This window comes from Palaemon carinicauda, chromosome 19 (assembly GCF_036898095.1).
Source record: "Palaemon carinicauda isolate YSFRI2023 chromosome 19, ASM3689809v2, whole genome shotgun sequence".
Lineage (NCBI taxonomy): Eukaryota > Metazoa > Arthropoda > Malacostraca > Decapoda > Palaemonidae > Palaemon > Palaemon carinicauda.
The window spans coordinates 121,562,474-121,577,707 of record NC_090743.1 but is presented as its reverse complement, the minus strand read 5'-3'; the positions used below and the strand labels follow the sequence as shown (position 1 = coordinate 121,577,707).

At 46.1% G+C, this 15,234-nt stretch overlaps 1 protein-coding gene across 1 annotated transcript in view; it reads right to left on the bottom strand.

The window, feature by feature from the left end:
* Positions 1-15,234, bottom strand: part of LOC137658801 (uncharacterized) — a 286,791-nt gene that overhangs the window by 96,153 nt on the left and 175,404 nt on the right. The window contains exon 3 of the mRNA XM_068393849.1: positions 6,936-7,091. Coding sequence (XP_068249950.1) covers positions 6,936-7,091 — 156 coding nt within the window. The remainder of the gene's footprint in view (positions 1-6,935; positions 7,092-15,234) is intronic.

Genomic DNA, 15,234 nt, shown 5'->3' with positions numbered 1-15,234 from the left:
GGCTAGAAAAAAGTATGGGGACGAAGGAATAAATGAAAATAAGGAACTAATGAAGAAGTTTTTGGGTACAGTACCAGAGAGTGTGTGTGAGTTTATTAATTTGAAACGGAAGGAGAAAATGAGGTGGACTAGAGAGAGATTGACTTGGGATGATATTTTAGAGATAGTTGAGGATTATGAGTTGGATAGGTGTATGAAAGAAAGTAAATCTGTGAGTGTAAGAACTGGAATGGAGGAAAGTGTGCCAGAATTTGGTAGTTTTAGAGATGCTGTTATGAGAGGGCCAATGAGGGTAGCTGATAGTGTACTGTAGTAGATGGAACTGTTAGGGTGAGTAATGTAGGAATACCCATGCCGAGAAATGACAGGTTTAGACAGGGAAATCAAGTTTGGAGAGATAGAAGTGCTAGTGCGCAGCAAGGTAGGTTAGGTAGTGGTATCCGTGAAGACAGGTGTTATAGGTGTGGGAAGGTAGGGCATAAAAAGAACGAGTGTAGATGGGCATTAGGAGCATGTTTCGGGTGTGGAGAGACAGGGCATCGTATTAGCGACTGTAAGAAAGAGAAAGTGATTAAGTGTTATCGGTGTGGTATGACTGGGCACGTAGCAAGTGGATGTAGGAGTAATCGTATGAATGTGATTTGTGGTAATTGTGGTAAGGATGGTCATTATGCTAGAATGTGCAAGGAGCCGCGGGGTAAGTGTACTGAATGTGGTGCAGATGGGCATATAGCTAGAGTATGTAGGAGGAAGGGATTAAGTCAGCCAGGATGTTCGGGAAACTAGAGTGTGAGAGGGTTCAACTGGGTGAGTCCTCCTGTGTGTGTAAAAGGAATGGGATCAATGTTCGTGAGAATGGGATGAATAATTGGTTGGAAATGAGCAAGTATGAATCTAGTATGCATGAGAAGTTAGGGCTGGAAAATAAAGAATTAGTGTTAGTTGAATATAAGAAAAAGAGGCGTTTGAAAGTTTTAAGTGAGGAGAAAGTGCAAGGGAAATTTATAGGTATAGGTAAGAATCTGAAAATGCATGACAAGGGTGTAAATGTACAAGTGAGTGTGGAAGATAAATGTATTAATACAGATGATTCATGGCTGAGTATGAATGATACCTATAGTGTGGGTGGCTTTGGGTTAGATGATGTAAAAGAAAGAATGAATAACGCAAGAGTGAGAGATAGGAGAATGATAAGTAGTATGAATGAATCTTTTATTGAAGTAAAAAATTGTTTTGATGAAATGGATGAATTGTTGACCGAAATAAGTGAGATTTTAGGGCCAGATGATAGTGAGGTAGATGGGATAGTACATGATATATTAGAAGAGAGGAATTTAGATAGGAATAGTGTTAATGTAGCGAATGATTGTGCTACGGAAGAAGCGAATGAGAGAGTGTATGAAGGCCCAGTTACTCGAAGCCGAGGCCCTGTTCCCGATTGCGACTGGGTAATGAGAAAATAAGTGTTGTATGAGGATTTAGCAAAGTAAGGGGGGAGGAATGTGGAGGATTAATTTTATTTTAATTTATTTTTTTGTTTTGCCAAATCGAGAGAGAGAGAGAGAGAGAGAGAGAGAGAGAGAGAGAGAGAGAGAGAGAGAGAGAGAGAGAGAGAGTTTGTTTTAGTTTTGCTAAATCGAGAGAGATGTTTTATTTGCTTTAGCTTTGTCATTAATGAGAGAGAGAGAGAGAGAGAGAGAGAGAGAGAGAGAGAGAGAGAGAGAGAGAGAGAGTGTGTCTGTTTATTTACTTAAGTTTTGTCAAATCGCAAGAGAGAGAAATGAATTTTATTTGCTTTAGTTTTAAGAGAGAGAGAGAGAGAGAGAGAGAGAGAGAGAGAGAGAGAGAGAGAGAGAGAGAGAGAGAGAGAGAGAGAGTATGTGTGTTTGTGTGTGTTTGTGTGTCCGCGGTGCGCGCCGAAGAACAAGTGGTAGTTAGCGAATGATTGTTTGTAGTGGGAAAGACTGTCGGTATATTTGAGGTTGTTTGTTTACATTTTTAGCTAGGTTAGGGCGGTAATGAATGTCTTGGGCGAAAGGATTTTCTATTTGACTGTATCAGGAGTCGGTTGTTTGTTTTGTTCTTCGACAGCCGGCTGTGAAGTGATTTTTCTTTATATTGGAGCCGTAATTCCTCTTTTGGACTCCTTTAGACTTTGGATTCCTTTATACTCTTTGGAGTTAATTCAGGCCTTGAAGGTGTTGCTTGCCTGCCTTGCCTTGTAAATATGAATAGCATGATGATGACGACCTGGACCGTACAATGAACATAGTTAAACTGCGGATATTTATATAAATAGAGAATTTGAGCGCTGACGACCCAGCTGGAAATAGATTTGTTCTTTACGATGATGAACACCGATAATGTGAATGGACAGTCGAATTGACTCCAGTTATTGTTTGCCTGGAAGTTGTAGCAATTGGCTACAAGGACTGTTGCCAGTGTGTGGAGTCTGTGGACTACGGTTACCACACAACTTATATATTTAATATTTTAGCGTTCTCGCTTATGTTGGTGTTAGATGTGATTTATTTCTGGGTTGTGGTATATGATTGGGTTTAGTATTAAGTGATTTATTTTAGTGTTTAAGTGTTTTTCGTTACTGTGTGGGGACTGTTGGTGTTGGATTCGTAAAGGTTCTGTGATTGGTGAGTTCTGTGTACAAACACACACACCGCTATAATATATAAATATAAAAGTGTTATTTTTGTCTGTTTTAGTGTTAAGGTTGTTTAATGATGTGTGATTTTTTTGTTTTGGTTGCGGTGAATATAGTTTTAAGGTTATGTTTTGTTTGTTTTCCCTTCGTGCAATCGTCCAGTTTAAAGTAAAGTAAGGGGAAAGTTTGTATTGTGGGATATTTGAAAGTAAGAGTGATCAAAGGTGTGGGGGTTTGTTATCGTTTACATCCCGCCACAACTCACCGAGGATTTCGTAGTATCTCCTCTGAAATACATATGGAGGAGAGAGAAGCTTGGATGATGAATTGACACAGAGAGATGAAGAAGAACCAGTTGCCTGGGACATTGCCTTCTGTTTGGCCCTCCTCAACCCCTTTGACCAGGGCAGAGCTGCACTGGCCTTCAGGGGTCTCTGAGTACCATAAAACTGGTCCCAGACCATATCCTTACCATCCAGAGGGGCTGCCAGATGCATAGCACCTGCCAGAAGGCATGTTCGGATTCCTTCCATTCATCCTCCATTAGCCTATGGCTAGTGGCAGCTGCCAAAGCGTCGTCCTCGAGATCGCTTTACCCTTCCACTTCTGAACTCTCACCCATAGGAGCCTGGAGTGGGTCCAAGTCGTTGTTAGGATAAGCCGGGGACAGGGTAACTTCCTTGGACAAGCTTGCTTCCCTTTGCCTCTCAAGCAGAGGTGGGGGAAGTCTGCCCAAGAATTTTGGGATGGTAAACCTATCCTTAGGTTCCCTGCACTGAGGCAGGAGTTCCTCATTCAGTGAGGGCCTTACAGGATCAGCGGGTCTGCAGGAAGCATGGGAATCCGCAGAAGAAAGAGCCACGTCACACTGGGTCGGAGGGCGTGCCTCCTTAGGCATTATCTTGACAGGGAGGGACGGAACGAGTCCCTGGAGCAAATTGCCCTGTCCTCCTTGGGGATAGATGGACGAACCCTCTTCCTCATCCCTTTTGGTTTGGCCTGTGGATCTTCAACTGCTAGGGGCTACCCTGTAGTTCCGGAGCGCTCTCTTCCCGAGGTCTCTTGCGATGAGAGATGGGCTTCTCCTTGTGAGGGGGAACCACTGGAGCAAAGTTCTCGAAACTCCTCCTAGGCACCAGGAATAAGGGGCAGCAACAAAGGAATCCTAGGAGTGTTTCCTACGGACTGGGAACGGGGGGTGACCCACGTCGCAGCTTGCCGCATTACGTCAAATCCTAAAATGTTTAGAGCCATAGGGGGTTGCGGGCTTCTGATGAGTTGGGAGGGAGGTCCTTAGGATGGTATGGAGCCTCCGAATGATTCTCAGCCCTCTTACCTGTAGGTGGCTTACATGTAGGTAAGATCGGCGCAGGCCTCTCCTTGGGGAGAGGATCTGGGAGCTTTCGCGTGGGCGACTGCTGTCTCTGGATTGGTGGAGGCCCATGAGACTGGAGAGGTTGGTGTGAATCTCTCCTGGGGAGAGGGTTACCCTGAGGAGGGAAAGCTTTTGCAGCCAGAAACGGTAAAGGGATTTTGTACGGGGATGAAGCAACCACCGTGGCAAGGCGAGATGGGGGACGCATGGAAGAAAAATCGCGAGAACTATCTTTGTCAGGTGATGCTGGTATGTCGCGTGACATTGCTCCATCTAAAGACTACCACATCGTGTGACGCTGGTCTGATGCGTGGCACAGCAAGTGACTGAGCGGGAGCAAGAGGAGGAAACCCCGGAGGAGAAGCTACCATGGAGTGTTACTCCAGGTCGGGCGACCCATGGCGGATCGTAGTGGCAAGAACCAAGAGGAACTACGTCACTGAATCCTGGACGAGGATGAAAACCTTCAGGAAATGCACTGCGAGTACACGCAGCTAAGACCAGGAGGCCCAATGGAGCTACTAAAGCCGGAAGGCTATACGTAACGCCAGTCACGAGAGCCTGAGGGCCCAGCATGACAAGACTCTGAAAACTCTCTGTCATGAGAGTAAGACTCAACATGATGAGGGTTGCGAGAACTGAGAGGCTAAGGGTAACCGCGCGAACTCGAAGAATTCATGCTACTGGAAGCAGAAGACTCCCTACTATGAGAACCCGAAGGTTTAGCATAGCGTACGGAACGAGAGCTCAGCGCAACCAGGGTTGCGAGACCCCGAGGGGTCAACGCAACTGGAAACTGAAGTTTTACTGCCACGAGAGCCTGAGGGCTCAACGTGAAGAAAGGCACGAGACCCCGAGGGCTCAGCGTAACCAGGGTTGCGAGACCCCGAAGGATCAACGCAACGGGAAACAGGTTTCCCTGTCACGAGAGCCCTCCGACTCAACATGAAGAAAGGCACGAGACCCCGAGGACTCAGCGTAACCAGGGTTGTGAGACCCCAAAGGATCAACGCAACGGGAAACTGAGGTTTCCCTGTCACGAGAGCCTAAGGGTTCAACATGTCGAGAGGCACGAGAGCCCAAGGGCTCAGCGTAATCAGGGTTGTGAGACCCCAATGGGTCAACGCAACGAGACCAAAACCTCCCTGTCATGAGAACCCAAAGATTCAACGTGATGGATGGCACGAGAGCCCGAAGGCTCAGTATAACCACCATTGCCAGAACTCGAGGTGCTCAAAGCAATCGGAACCCAAAGGTTCCAAATCCCGAGAACCCGAAGGTTCAGCATAACGGAGGCCTGAGGGTCTCACTGAGTCAAGAGAACCCAAAGGTCTAACATGACAAGAGCCTGAAGGCTTGCAATCACACCAGCCCGAAGGGTGATTGTTACGAGAGCCTGAAGGGTTAACGTGAGCAGAACCCACAGGTTCAAAGAGAAGTCTCCTCACAGCCAAAGGAGGAGTATGTCGGGATGGAGAGAGGTCACAAATCCCTCAACCTATGAACCCCCGAAGAGGAACGTAAAGCCGACTCCACCTGAGTGGGAGACTGCTCCAGCTCAAGAGCTACCTCCCCCGAAGGGAAGGTTTGTTCTCCCAAAGGAGAACTTCGCTTGAGGCAGGGCTCTATCTCCACCCCTGGAGGAGAACCACAAGCGTAACGGGACCGCCAATTACCAGTGGTGGTCTTCTCTCCCGAACGAGAGACGTGTTCCTCCAAAGAGGATACCTGCCTCGGGGTATGCTCTACCACCGTCCCTGGTGGATCAGCAACATCCTTGGCGTCGGACAGAGACTCAAAGTCTGACCAATGGACTGCACCGCCTACGCCCACAGAAAGAGGGTCGACCTCTGCGGAGGAAGGAGAACGCCTTCTCTCCGTTCCCAACTGACGGAGTTCAAAACGAACTTCCTTTGAAAGGGGACCGTCGACGTCCAGTGATGGCCAAAAAGACAAGATGTCGCTTAATAAGCAGGCACCCCCTGGGGAAAGGGATGGAGCTGACTCGCTAGGGGAGTCAAACCCATCAATTAACCTGCAGGTCTTGGAAGGTAACCAGACCTGCGCTGCTACTCGGTCGTTCCCCGGAAAGGCCCGGCTGAGGAGCAGCTTCGGAAAGAAGCTCGGTGGTAGAAGAAGCTCGCAATTTCTTCGATTTAGAGGAAGACACCGAAGGCGAAGAATCGCGCTTATCTTTCTTCTTCTTCTTCCGCCGCCAGAACCTTTCTCACTGATCACAGGTGGTGTCCCTAGAACGCCGATGGCCCCGCCAAACCGGACACAGCAGGTGAGGGTCCGTCTCAACGGACGATATAAAGGTATCGCATGCACGGCCCTCGGGACCAGGACAAGTACGCCTATAAGGGCTCTAGTCACACGCACAACCTGAAAAGAGAAAAAGAGAAAGATTAGTTCACGCAAGTCAAATACAGGGAGAGAGCAACAGTATGTCCGCACTCCAACGAGCCAAAAAGCAAAGAGGTTACTCAACCGTGAGGTGCGAGTGAGCGGGGTAGCCCGGCTACCCCAACCCCACCCGCTAACTAGCAAATGGGGTAGTTATCTCTCACTAAAATTATCTTGGCTCATCTTTAAGCTACGGCGAAAGTAATACCCCTATAAATAGCAGAGGGTTTGTATTTGCGCTGGAACAAACACAAAAGCAAACACTTATCACAAATGAAGAAGAGATCCAACAGTTACGGAGAGTACAGTTGCAATAAACTTACAGCAAAAGAAAAAATTGACGTGATACGGGCGGGTAGACGGCTGTCTACCCACTTCCTTGTGCTCCCAACAGCACTGACCTTGTTAAAAGTTTCTATATCCATTCCAGCTCACTGAAAATATATTTCTATTAAAAGATGATTTTTTTTATTCATGTAGGAACTAATTACTTACCTTCTCTACAAGCTGAATTAATGCGCAGAAAGCCAGGGTTACACATACACTTAATTTGCTTTGAATTTATGCCTGTGAAAGGGGAAGGTCTCTCCATACAGTATTCATTTTCGCCACATTTCTTTTCCTTGCAGCCCTTAACAAACATATTTAGACCTGGAAAAAGATGTAACATAAGTATCAAGAAATTTAAATCATGATCTGAGATTCCTCACTACTGTAATGTCTCTACTTACAAAAACTTTTGGATATGAAATTAGATAAAAAAAAAAAGATCACAAATCTTCAAAGTAAATTGTACTCTCCCTCACTACATGTATACAAATCTGAGTCATTTAACGGATTTTGATCAAAGTGAAAAATCTATTTTTGGGTGAGAGGGCCATGTCGTCCTGATGGAAGGGTTCCTATAGGTAGCGTTCTAAGGGATATTTGCTATAGTGATACTCCCAGAGAATTAAACCAATTGTCTCCAGGATTCCGACTCCTGGCGCGAGTATCCAATAAAGGATATCGCATAATATCAGGGATGTATTATAGATGCATCACATGACAATTCACCCTGAATAGATTTAACGCTTCGATTGTAAGGGGGAAGAGTGGCAAAAGAAAGGGGTGCCGATCTAGGTACCCGGTGGATCTCCTTCCCTACTACTACCGTGACACCATTCCTATTCTTGCCGTTAGACGAAAATGGCCACAGATAAAGTAATTTGGGAGGGATCAGCAAAAGAGTGGGTCCATCAGGACGACATGGCCCTCTCACCCAAAAATAGATTTTTCACTTTGATCAAAATCCGTTTTTGGGGCTCAGGCCATGTCGTGCTGATGGAAGTATGCTAGAGAAATGTCTTGAAATTACTATTAACTGTGGGTTTGTGTATGTGCCTTCTACCTTGACCAGGTAAGGAATCTATACCTGGTCTGCTAGACCTATATGTGGAATTTCCAGAGATCTGTCATTCCCACCAAACCTGGAGCTGGTTTAGTGCATCCTAGCCCCCAGCAGGGAAATGTCGATGTTGACAATAAGGATTCAAGGTATGAATTTCTCCTTGGAATAAAAGGGTAGAGTTTGAAACGTACCCGGTTCACTTACCTTGAGTACTTAAGGTCGTGATTATTCCTTTAGAAAATAATATTGTGACTTCAATACCTAAACACCATAAAGGGGTTTGATAGACCTCTAGCATACTTTATTAGCTTACAACTGAGAAAGCAGCGACTAGACGCAAATACGGTTAAGTATTTTGTTATGCAACTAGATTATCCAAATGTAGTTACAACAAAGTATGTATCTGACCCAGCATACAACACATTGAACACATATTTTCTCGTGTAGAAAAAATATACAAAATACATTATCAAAATAATGCCACTCAATGGAAGATGTGAAAACCAAATCTATCTGACGTCGTCAGATGTTCGGAAATGCATAAGACACCGTAACGCAAACGTTCACTCAGCACTGGTGTATTGATCAGATCAGATATGCCCCTACTCAGAACAGTGTGCGTCGACCATAGTTGTGATCTGCACAAGTGGGTACGTATACCCATGCACCTGAAGTACTGTAAAGTCCCAAAAACAGTCCACTGTTCATCGCAGCACTAGACGGCAGGTTTAATTACACCACCGGCCGCCACCACAAAGTGTTTTATCTCTTGTACTTGCTTCGCGTAATGTTTGTAGAAAACCCTGGATGACTTCCACCCAGTGCACGAGCGGAGCGTCTCAGACTTCATATGCTGAAAGAAGTTCAACGAGGAGCAAATTTCCTCAGATTGTGACCCGTGGGTGTACTGTCAGGATCCGTCCTGCGAATAAAGTAGGTGAGCTTTGCTCTCAGTTGTATTAAAGATAGGTTCGATCCTGAGGTTTCGCCACACAAAGCGCTGTTCTCCCTTAAAGTTTAAAGTTCTTCGAATATAGACCTTAAGACACTCTACTGGGCAGAGGTATCTTCCTTCAATGGGCAGATTCTCCAAGGACCCCACTTCTCGGTGGGTAGCTCGTTCTTAGCGAGAAAGACAGGACCGGGAAATAAATTCAGTTCTCCAGAGTCCAGGAACTGAATATGGCCTTTGTTTCTAGGAAAGGCCACTATTTTGCTAACTCTAGCCCCTGAGGCTATTGTGAACAGAAAGATAACTTCCTTTAGAGTACAGTTCTCATTGTCCAGGTTTGAAGCATAGTGCAAGACTTTATCCAAAGACCGCATGATGGGCTTTGGTGGGGCTACAGGTTTCAGTCTAGCACATGCTTTTGGAGTTTTATTAAAGATTTTCACCTGAGGGGCCACCTCTAAAGCATGCAGAAGTGGACTAGCCATGGCCTACTTAGAAGAAGTAACTGTGGTAAAGACCAGGCATTGTTCTTGGAGGTGTATGAAGAATGCAAGACAGAAATCTATCGATATTTCTGTCGGTTTCCTTTCTTTCACAAAGGTCACCTATTTCTTCCATGATGTGTACTCTTCAATGAAGTCAACTTTATCTCTTGAGATTCTGAACCTTTGCTAAAATCATGAGATGTAGGATGTTGGTCCTCGAGGAAGGACTTGAGGAAACCAATTGCTCTTGGGCCACTTGGGGGCTACCACCGCTGCCTTCCCTCTGAAGGATCTTAGCTTGTCGAGGACTTTTAGCAGGAGATTGGTTGGTGGAAACAGGTAAATATAATTCTATCTGTTCCAGTCTAGAGACATGGTATCCATCGCTTCTGCTTGAGGGTCCAGGTAAGGGGCTATGTAACGAGTTAGTTTCTTGTTGTCGCTCGTTGTGAAGAGGTCGGTCAGCGGTTCTGGGACTTTTCCTAAGGTGAAGGAGAATGAGTCTGCATCCAAGGACCATTCTGTCTCTGGACTTTTGCCTGGATAGAGCGTCCGCTGTCACACTGCGGAACCCTTATAGATGAACTGCTGATAGGTGCCATCTCTTCTTCCTTTCCAGGTAGAGGATGGCTAACATCACATGGTTGGTGTGAGGTAATCTCGAGCCTTGTCGATTTAGACACTTTACTATCACCTCGTTGTCCAGGACCAACCTGGTATAGGTTGATCTGTGAGGAGATAGTCTCTTCAATGTCAGGGACACTGCCATCGCTTCCAAAATGTTGATATGAAAACTTTTGAACTGGCGTGACCCAATCCCTTGCACCTTCCTGTCGTGAGTGACCTCTCCATCATTCCAAGGAGGCATCCGTATGGATCACTACCAAAGGTTGTGGTGGTTGCAGGGGAACTATCCGCGCTAGACTCTTGGCTGTGGACCATGGCTCTAATTGTCTGCGCAACAAGGCTGGAGTCAACCTTAGTTGATCTCTTCGAGCGTTCAATGCATACTTCCTCGAGACTCCTGATGCATCTTTTAACCGTGCCTTTAGCACTGGGTCTGTCACTTCTGCGAACTGTAGAGAGCCCAAGAATCTATCCTGTTGGTGTTTTGAAATCCTTTTGTAACGGATTCGTCTCCTGACAGATCCCGCTATCTCTCTCCTCTTCTTGGATGGAATGGAGAGGTGGTGTGACTTTAAGTTCCATTGGATTCCCAACCACTGGAACTGTTGAGCTGGAGTAAGACGAGCCTTCTTGTGGTTGATTCTGAAGCCTAAGTGTTCCCGAAACTCGATCACTTTCTGAGCTGCCTGCAGACAAGTAGTCTTGGATGCTGCCCATACCAACCAATCGTCTAAGTAAGCTACCACTTGAACACCTTCGGTGCGTAGCTGTTGAACGACTGTGTCTGCTAGCATAGTGAATATCCTTAGGCTGTGTTCAGTCCAAAGGGCATTGCTCTGGGAACAAACTACTTTTACTGTAGTCTGAATCCTACGTAAGAGAGAAGAGGTGACTCATCAGGTGATGCCAGTAAGCATCTGCCAGGTCTATTGAGAATGCGAACGCCCTATTTTGGCAGAAGGGTCCTTATGTGTTGCAAAGTAAGCATCCGGAACTTGTTGTTCTTGATGAACTTGTTGAGTGGAGACAAGTCTAGAATGACTCTGAGTGTATCTGAGTCTTTCTTCAGAACACAAAACAGCCTTTCCTGGAGCTTAATGGACTTTGTTTTTCCTATGTCCTTCTTGGTCAAGAGTTCTGAGATATACTGTATTTTTCTAACAAGGGGGTGGAGTGTTGGAAGAATTCTGGAGAACAGGTGGAAGTTTGCTCCATTTCCACCTGAGTCCATTTGTAATTAGGCTATGAGCACAGGGATCGAAGGTCCAGCAATCCCGAAAACGATGGAGTCTGCCCCCTCCTGAAACCCCTCATTGCTTGGGGGTTCTGCAGATTTTCCTCCACGACCACGTCCTCCTCGGCCTTGAGAGAAGTTACCTCTTGGAGAACTTCTCCTAGAACTTCTTCCTTTCTGGCTGAATGGAAAGGAAGTGGACTGCCTCTCAGAGGTAGGGTTACACACCGCGACTGAGTTACCAGCTGCTGGAGGACCATCTGAAAGTGGCCTGAGGCATTGTGGTCATGTCAGGGCTGGGACTTGCGCAGGTCTCCACAGTCTCCTTGCCCTCTTGTTCCTGGGTTGGGGCTTCCTTCCATAGAAGACTTCCTCTTCGAGGACATACCCCATTTTTTGGAGAAGATTCCTGTTCTCCGACGCTACCTTCGGAATGACCTCTTAGACCAGTCCTGTGGAAAGAGGTCTTTACCCCAGATATTCAAGGTAATCAACTTCATTGGTTCGTGCCGGATGGTCGCTGCCGTCAGGACAAACTCTCTGCAAGCTCTCCTCGCCCTGAAGAGAGCGTAAAAATCTATCACAAGGGTACCCATGAAAGACTTGGCTAGGAAAAGGACGATTTCCGAGGCATTATGTTAGCTCGCACTCAGTTCCAAACAGTTCTGATGAGAGAGGGAGGCTGTATGGTTTTCCTTCAATTCCTGTTCCTTCTTCAGAAGATGGTCTGGCAACTTAGGAAGATTCTTGTTGAACTGCTGTCCTGCGATCTACGGGTCTAGTTTGGAGACGGAGAAGGTTAGGCGGGCTTCCATTATCCTTCATTGGTAGGCAGTGCGAGGGAGAATGGCTTGCATTCTTCCAAAGTCGGGCAGAGTTTTCCCTCGTCGGTAGTTTTGACGACAGAGTTGAACGCTTTCTCTGTAATGGGAAATGAGATCGAGGAAGGAGCAAAAAAGGTAGCATGTTTCTTGCTCAATGCTTACACATTAGAATTTGAATATTCGGTTCCCTTCAGGAAGACGGATGGCCTACGCCTTATCGTGTTCAGCACGATACTTCCTAAGGGACCGTTTCTTCTCGGGTCGCACTTTCGTTCCGTAGTTTCACATAGCACTCGGGATAGGCAGGGAAGTTAGACCAGAACCTGAGGTCTTCAACCGGCCTGGCTCCCAGCTTCTCGGAAACGAATAGTTTCCCATCCGTCATGGGCATGTGCTCCGCGTACCTCCAGGGATTGGATTCGGAGCAATGAGGAAGATCGGACACCTTAAGAGGCTTCTTAGACGTGCCTCTGGCGGTTCCAACACAGTCAATCTTCTCCTGCATGTTTCTTTGCTGCTGCCTGAACGATTCCTGCATGGTGCAGAGAACGTTGATGGTAGTGGCTGGTATGCAGCTACGTTTAACTGAGGGTCTTCTGCTGCCGTTGAGAGGGATTCCTCTTCCTCCGCGAGGGGAAGATCACCATTCTTTTCAGGGATATTGTGCAGTACAGTATATCATGTTAGAGGACACTTCTGACATCCTCTCTGTTGGATGTCCATGTCCTCTATGGTCCTATTGGTGTCAAAGTCAGCCTTCAACTGGATGAAGGGAGACCGGAGTTGTTCCTGGTCATCCACCGCATTAGGGAGAGCCTTGGGAACAACGTACACTTCAGGGAGTCGTTGGGTAATGTCCCAGGGAGTTCTTCTGGAACCCCTTTTCCCACTTGCGAAGGGTATTCCTCGCCGTGTCCCTAATCTCTAGGGTAACTAAGGGGGCTTCGCCGGAGCCGTTAGTTAGCAGGGTTGAGCTGATGTTGCAGCCTTTCGGATCCCGATATTTCAGGACTCCTGTGATGATGCAGCAGGGGCATGAGACCTACACATCATGTGGCCACAGAAGTCCCTCCCCTTATGGTTGCCGAACACCGCTCCACATTTTTCCCCAGGATCATCCTGTAAAGAAGGAGAAATTTTCCATGAGTATCATGTACTATATAAAGCATGCAATATATAGTAACAATAGTAATCACTATTGTAAATGGTAGCTTAGGATAGTGATCTTGAAAGAAAATAGAAAAGACACATATCTGAATTTCCTCTCCCCGGCTATTGCCGAGACCTCCGTCAGTATTAATATTCAGTTTCCCTGATAGGGAGGATACAAGGTAAAGAAACTCTAGAAATTAGAGTTAGAGTTAGTAAGTAGTTTATACTAACATTATCCACCTGTAGTACTTTATTAATAACGTTCGGCTATTGTAAGTCCCTGATGATCAAGGAAAACCATCTGGGTGTTGAGGGAGTACTCAGCCTCAACATAATATCATGGTCTCTACAGTCGACTGCAATAGGAAACACAGAATATGTTAGAAAACATAGGTACTGTACTACTGTATAGTTATATATACAGTAGTCTCCCGGCAGTCACTGCCGGTTCTGGGGAAAGAAAGAGAGAAAGATTAAGGAAGGAGAATTTCCTACTAAAGTTTTATGAATGGACATAACAGCAGGAAGTGTAGGAGGAATATAAGTCCGCCTACTGTTCCTTACCAGAATGAAAGTTCCAATGGAAGGGAAAAGAATCTATCAGATTCTGGCTCCCACCTATCTACAAACTAGCCTGTCGCCGGCAATGAAGTCGGCAGCTAGGAATGTGGATGGCAACTCAAGAGAGAGTTGAGGACTTTCCAAAGTGTTAGGTTTCCTGCCCGAAGCCATCAGAAGCCGTCTCAGTCCTCCCTCATTCTTATCAACTTCCTATGAAGGAAGGGAAGTCAGGGGGAAGGTGGTAGTGAGACGAAGGAACTAACTGCCGCCGGTAGGACACCTGCCGGTAACGCAATCATCCTAGCTGTCAGATTACGGTGGAAGAGTCTTGTGACGACACGCTGTCACAAAAGGACAGAGGGGGGGGGGTTTGAGGGTCTTATAGTTCATTGTTGTAAGAGGTGGCGGCATGTTATGTTACCTTCCTCAATGAGCTGGGGAAGCATGGCTTCCTGTGCTGACGACAGACAAGGGCACCCTGAGTATGTCACTATCTGATTCAAAGTCGGAGGCAGGAAGAACATCATTCTACTCGACGGCAATGAGGAGAGACAAGTGACGGCCGCCTATGTCGGCGGCACCACTCAGGGAGGGAAGAAGGGTTTAGCCTCTTCTCTCAGAGAGAGAATAATTATCGTAACTTATCTGGAATTCCATAGATTCGAGAGAATAGAACATCGCATCAGAATTGAGAGGAAATGATAAAGATTGAGGCTAAACAGGGGAAATGACTTTATTAACGTATAAATGAGCAAGGATAATCTGCTCCAGCAGGAACCCCGCCAAAGGTGATCGAGTACCACCGTGGTTCCAGCCCGAATACGTTCGGTAAAGTCACGTGAAAGTAAGAGTTGAGTTTCATTCATGCCATATCACATCTAATATAAATTGCCTAAATAGCTAACATATTACCGTAAAGCCGGGAAAGGGTCGCCCTACTATCTAAATAATATACTACAAGAATATAAAGGGCGACAGCAGTCTTAAAATGACTGCCTCCGGTAACATCAATGCTCACCAAAACGCACTTAAATTAATGAATTTAACCATGAAAGATGAGACCAAAATTACACCAAGGAAAGAATCAATACTCAACTTTCCATTTGACAAAGGTGTATATAGTTACATGATGAGATAAATGCAAACCTTGAGAAAAACACCGGACTAAGGGAGAACACATACACTCTTAGCAAGGCTACAAGAATAGGAATGGCGTCACGGTAGTATAGGGAAGGAGATCCACCGGGTACCTAGATCGGCCCCCTTTCTTTTGCCACTCTTCCCCCTTACAACCGAAGCGTTGAATCCATTCGGGGTGAAAATTGCCATGATTCGTATCTACAATACGTCCCTGATATTATGCGATATCCTTTATTGGATACTCGCGCCAGGAGTTGGAATCCTTGAGACCTTTTGTTTAATTCTCTGGGAGTATCACTGTAGCAAATATCCCCTTAGATGGCTACCTATAGGAACCCTTATATCAGCACGACATGGCCTGAGCCCAATAAAATAGATGTATGTCCTCAGTGTGCGCTAGAGCGAAGGTAGGGACATCTGCCTGCATGA